This window comes from Entamoeba invadens (genome assembly GCF_000330505.1).
Source record: "Entamoeba invadens IP1 unplaced genomic scaffold scaff_1105074726083, whole genome shotgun sequence".
Classification (NCBI taxonomy): Eukaryota; Evosea; order Mastigamoebida; family Endamoebidae; genus Entamoeba; species Entamoeba invadens.
This window is the reverse complement of record NW_004443559.1, coordinates 1-6,631: the sequence shown is the minus strand read 5'-3', so window position 1 is coordinate 6,631 and position 6,631 is coordinate 1. Positions and strand designations below refer to the sequence as shown.

Here is a 6,631-nt window from a genome sequence, read left to right as displayed (position 1 = left end):
AAACAAGTGGGTGAGTATAGCTTATGGTTTGTTTATTTATTTATATCAACGCAGTTATTACAAAATTTTTTATTAACATATAGATTAATTAATGTGGCTCTATGAAGTACTTTGGTTTGTGTTTTTCATACTCAGGCCGGTCGTGAAGGATGTGAAACACAACCCAAATTATCGTAAATCATTTTTATGTTGAGTGTTGTTTGAATAATAACAAAATAATGATACATTTTATTAAACATGAATAATAAAATGTATAGTAAATAATTAATATGGTCATAATTTCTTGTGTTGAAATTTATAATAAATTTTATAATTTTGTAACTATTATATTAACTTTATTTTCCTTTTCCAAAAATCGTGACTGTGTTGGAAATAGTGGTTTTTGTCCAGATTTACTTGTTTTTTGTTGTAGTTATGTTGATTAAAATGGCTTGAATTTAATGTTTTACATGTTAGTTCGTTTTTAGCCAATAAAATGAAATATAATGAACCCTAAATTAATTTATTTGCTTTCAAATTAATACCTTCATTTTCACCCCTGTACATTTCTCGTTTGTCGTAAGTATGTGTACATTTTATTATTAAGAGTATTTTATAAATTTATGTTAACCAAGTTGATAAATTGTCACTTAAAATTGCAACAGAACGATCACTGATAATATTCGTGTAAGCTAATAGCTATATTAATAAAACACTCAACAAAAGATTCAAAATAACATAAAATGAAATATCTCAGTGATTTTTATTTGTTTTTGTTTAAATAATTTTACTAAAATAACAAGAAATAAATACACAAAAAAGTTCAAACAAGTTTTTTGTCTTTTTTAATTATTAGACTCAGAAAAAAAATAAACATAAACTTTTTCATATTTTTTCATATAAAACAAAAAACGAGTTTAAAATGAATTTTTTTGTTATTTTCAATCCAAAGAATGATTAGTAAATAGAATTTTTTGCTTTTTTATTTTTTTACAAATTCGGTTATTATAATAAACGAATTGCAATAATTAATTCAAGTATCTTGAAAAAACTAGAGACTTCTGAAATTTTTGTTTTTTGAACCAAACCGAGTAATATGAAAAAACTATACACAAAACAATAATAATAATAATATTTTACTTTATTTTAATTTATAATCATTTTAAAAGTTGAATTCAAAATTATTAAATATGTTTCTCATTATTTGTTATAACAAACTTGTGCAGCATTCTCATTTTTTATTTATAATAAATCAAATATAACACTTATGTCTAAAGTGTAATAAAATGGTTCAAAAACTAAATATGTTGTATCAATACAATAAATATAAATGAGTTTAATAATAATATACAATGGTTTATATTTAATTTTTTGAATATGTTGTGGTTTTGTTTAAATTATAATACATTAAAAATAAATTATTTTAATTTTATTGTTATTTTTATTTGAATAAAAACAATCATCTATTTTTTTGATGAAAAACAATAAATATTATTAATGGTTATGTATTGAAACGATTTGTTAACATGCAATTAATGTTGTAATTTTTAATATGTTGAATCAATTATTTTAAAAATGATTTTTAATTATAATGTTGTATAGCTTGGAACAATGAAATATAATTTATCAATAATTCCTTAAAACTGTTTACAAAGACAAAATTGGTACTATTTAAACAATAAAAATAATAAAAGAAATTATATGTCAAGACTTTCTGGTTATCACGTTATGATAGTGTCGAAGTATTTCAAAACTATCAGAGACTTAATTAAATTGGAGTTTGTATGCAAGAAATTTGGTGGTAACATGGAGAAGTTCCACTTCAACCCGATTCCATTAAATTACAAAACAATTAGATATTTTCCAAACATTGAAACACTTCATTTGTGGGAAGAAGAGGATGAATATTTTGGCAATGAATTTCCAAACAACACTGAATTAGGTGAAAGCATTGAAGACTGTGATCACCTTGAATCATTCAAAATATATGGTGAATTTGCTTCATCAAAAACGTTTCATAAACATAAAGATATCAACAAAAATAAAAAATGTTTAAAAAAAGAGTTTTATCAAATTATTGTGTGGTTTACTGTTGATTTTGATACCTTTAACACAAACAAAAGTTCAAACATTGACTTTAAAAATATTGCTTACACGAAGAATGATAGAAAGAAATTTGGCAATGACATACCACAAAATGTGAGATCGATTAATATCAAATGTTTTTATAATTGTAGTGATCTCAGCAATGTTACAATACCATCTGGTGTAACATCTATTGGTAATGGCTGCTTTAAAAATTGTAAAAATCTAAGGGGTATTACAATACCATATAATGTGAGATCACTTGGTGATATTTGTTTTTGTTGTTGTGAAAAATTGAGCGGTATTACTATACCATCAAACGTAACATCAATTGGTGATGGTTGTTTCTTTTGTTGTGGAAATCTAAGGAGTGTTATGATACCTTCAAGTGTGTCAGTATATCAGAATCAATGTTTCTATAATTGTGGTAGACTAAGTCGTGTTAATATACCATTGAGTGTAACATCAATTGGTGTTAGTTGTTTTTCTGCTTGTCAAAGTTTGAGCAATGTTACTATACCATCAGGTGTGATATTTATTGGTGACTATTGTTTTTATCGTTGTAAACAATTAAAAAGTATTAAAATACCATCAAGTGTGACATTAATTGGTAATAGTTGTTTCAGTCATTGTATTAATTTGAGAAGCATTACAATACCCAATAGTGTGAAATCACTTGGAGATGGTTGTTTCGAAGAATGTATTAATTTGAGCGCTATTACAATACCATCTCGTGTGAAAAAACTTCGTAATAAATGTTTCTTTAATTGTGGTGATTTAAGCAGTGTATCAATACCACCGAGTGTGAAATCATTTGGTTTTGATTGTTTCATTGGATGTAGTTGTCTGAGCAGTGTAACAATACCATCTAGTGTGAAATCAATTGGTGTAGGTTGTTTCCCATCAAAAACTGTGATCTGTCGCGATAATTATAACCATTGTGTTATTTCTTATTTGTTTTATTATAAAAATTTTAAAAAGTCAATTAAAATTTTGCACAACTGATAAAGATAAAATTGCTAAGTAGAATGTCACAAAGTCAGCCTTCCGCCCCACTTTTATATGCAATAACTTTTCTTCGAATGAGTATATCATTTAAGACCTTAAAAAATTAAGTGACAACATATCATATATTATTTAATACTAAAGGGATTCATGAGGATTGTTAATTTTTCTGAGGATGGTAAATATCTTTAACATAATTTCTTTCAATTTAGATTTTTTTGCATAAGATCAAAAAGGTATATTTTGAAACACGTGATTTTCTTTAAAAATGCTATTTATGGATTTTTTGAAAGATGATTCTTGGTGTTGATTTTTACAAAAAAAAATAATCTACTTCTATTTTTTGATTTACCACTTGACCAACCTTTGTTGATATGAAAACAATAAAAAGAAATTCAAATTATCGAAAAAGTCAATTTTTAATCAAAATCACAAAACAAATTAATCGAACATTTTTTTTACAAAAATAATTTATTATAAATCAATTCATGATATTTCAAACATTAAAAATTGATAGCAAATAACGTATTTATAACGTATAGTCTATGCGATGACAATTTATGTATTATCGCAAATTTTAAATGTGAAGTTTTTAAGATCGATAAAACAATGGTTGATAAATAAACAAATTTTAAAATATAATTGTTTTTGTTATAAACGGTTTTATTTATATTTCAAAACATAAACACACAAGAAATTTATGATTATATTATTATTATTTATAATACGATATTAATTTTAATAAATGTATCTTTAATTTAGTAATCAATTATATATATTATTTGGCGTTTTTGTTGTGTTTTGACGATTTTTGATATAATCAATTTAAAAAACCCACTTTATAAAAATTCTTTGATAATTTTATTTATAGAATTTTAAATCAATAATGGCAGTGCTATAAATATCTCTGAGGATGGTAAGTTGTGTAACAAACAGACTTTATCAACACAGACTTAAACATCTAAAAAGTGAAATGATGTGTTCCCATATTCAAAAATAGTAACTTACTCAATATACATTTCAGACAGATGTAAAGTGTAAACTTTCTATTTCTGTCATCCTCAGAAAATAAATGCCATCCTCAGAACTGTAAATCTGTTTAAAACACAAGTTAATATCAAAATGAAACAATAGTAATTTAATAAACATATTATAATTAACTTTGTTATTATAATAAATTTGAATAATTGCATAAATTACAAAATTATTAATAAATTTGTTATTTTAAAATTACATTTTTAGAAAATCAGTGTTTTCGACTTTTTCAATTTTCATTTTGATAAAAAAACAATTATCAATTTAAATGTAAATTTCAATTATTATGTTATAAAGACGGATTCGAAAATAATTTCAATAAGTATAAAATCATAATATGAACAAGTTTAATTCATGTTTTGTTATTTCCCGTCTCAAGTTCGCGAGATATAATTATTGTTTATGTTTATCAATTATCGTAGCGATTTTTTAATTGTATTTAATCTTTTGGCATTTATGACAAATTATTACCATAATTTAAAATTTGAACTTTGACTCGAAATATATAGTGTAAATTATAACTTGAGTTATGAAAGTGGGCCTTATGGGGAACCGAACCTTATGGATTTGATTTTTGTATCCTCAGAAAAATATTTTTTAATAAGGATTGTTTTAATCCTGAGGATACACCTTATCTTCAAGAAACCCTTAAATATCTTAGTCAAATTACTCCCTCAATGTGTGCATATTAAATGTTTCGTCTTTTTTTCCAGATAAAAATAGATAAAAGACTATATTTCAAATTGTGATAACTTTTTTAAAAAATTTGTTATACGTTTTAAAACAGTTTTTAGATACAACAACCCTTTGGTGCTTTATTTATAAACAACAAAATACAAATTAATATATTTATATTTGACGATGTCTTGTCTACACGTTTTAAAAACTAAAAATTGTTTTGTTTTTAACAAAGGTGTTGTGGTATCTTGTCTTAATTTTATAGTTAAAATGATACAATAACAAAACAAATTAATGGACTTAAAAACTTTACCAATATAAAGTTTTTAACAAAAAAAATATTAATTATTTGTTTAACATATTTCCTTGTTTCCCTGTTATTTTTTTATGAGGCAGTGTTATTTTTTTCTTTTTTTTTCTTTTGGTCTTTTAAAAAAGACTGTCATCCCCGTTTTATTTTTTCTTAACATTTTTCTGCACGAGGATATTACTCAAAACAACTAACAAATAAGAACTCATTTAAATAAGATATTATATCGAAGATATAATTTTTATATTTTTTTCGGGATTTACGCAATAGAAACATCAGAAATCCCGAGACATATATTTTCAAGCCGATAAATATTTTTATAAAAAGTCACGAATTACCAGAGTAAAAAATATAATAAATATATTGAAGTATTTTGAGTAGTAAATTTACCTTGGTACCTCTTGATCGACTTTTCTTATTGACTACTATGAGGGCTTATCAAAAACATTTTCCATGTTTACATCTTTTGGTTTTGAAGCAAAGTAGTAAACACCATTAAACACAATTTTATACAACTTCTTATGTCATATTTGTAGCAAAAGTATTTGGTGTTTATATCTCTTGCCATTATTTTACAAACAAAAATATATGGAACTAATAAAAAAATTTAAAATAAAAAACAAAAATAAAACATTATTGGTTAATACTTACAGTATGATAATTTTGCCTTATTATTATCAAACTATTTATATATAGAACTTATATTTAAAAATATTAGTTAATATAAATTATTTTTATAAATATAAAATAAAAAAATGGAGTTTTTTGTTACTAATTATTAAACTATATAATAGTTTATTTAAATTATAACATAACAATAAAAGTCTTGCATAAAAAAAATTTACTCCAAACAAAATAACCATACAATATATCAAATAAATCTATTTATACATAATATTGTCAAATGCATAAGGGAATTCTTTCATACAAAACAAAACAACAAATATAAAAATATTTGATCAAAAATCATTTATTTTTATTCACTTTGTCTTCTTAGTCACGTTGCAAGAGGTTTCGTTCATTTTTCTTATCAATTTCCACAACTTGAGGCTTTTCGAATAAGCTCGTGTAAAAGTACTCTGCCCCAAGCAACAACTGCACAACGAAGTAAAATGACTCTTGCAACTTAAACGTTTACAAATATAACACATTTTTTGGTTCTTTTCAGCTTTTGTAGACTTCCTTTTTTCCCTTTCCCTCTGCCTCCCCTCTTTTTATCTTTTACGATCTCTTATTGATCATTTTCTATTTCCATCATTGTCTTCCTTTCACAACAACACGTGAAACACAATTCATTTGCACATTCTTCATCCAAAACCATATTTTTTTATAAATTTTATCGACTTGTTTCCACACATCCATTTTAAATTTTTGCAAATTGGAAATAATTTGAATAAGCTCAGGTTTGGATCTTTTCCCGCAATTTTCCTTGATGTATTCCACACAGAGTTCTTTTGCTAAATTTCTCAAAAAATTTCCGTGGTCAATTTTATCATCAAAACACCTGCTGATAACAAATGTATTTGTCATTGTCATTTC

General features: G+C 24.3%; 1 protein-coding gene across 1 annotated transcript; it reads left to right on the top strand.

The window, feature by feature from the left end:
• Window positions 1-1,680: 1,680 nt before the first annotated feature.
• EIN_515100 (hypothetical protein) lies at window positions 1,681-3,163 on the top strand (the record flags this gene model as incomplete). The annotated part of the gene is made up of 2 exons (XM_004259023.1): window positions 1,681-3,006; window positions 3,092-3,163. The coding sequence occupies 2 exons, from the start codon at window positions 1,681-1,683 to the stop codon at window positions 3,161-3,163; spliced, it is 1,398 nt and encodes a 465-aa protein (XP_004259071.1).
• Window positions 3,164-6,631: the final 3,468 nt, after the last annotated feature.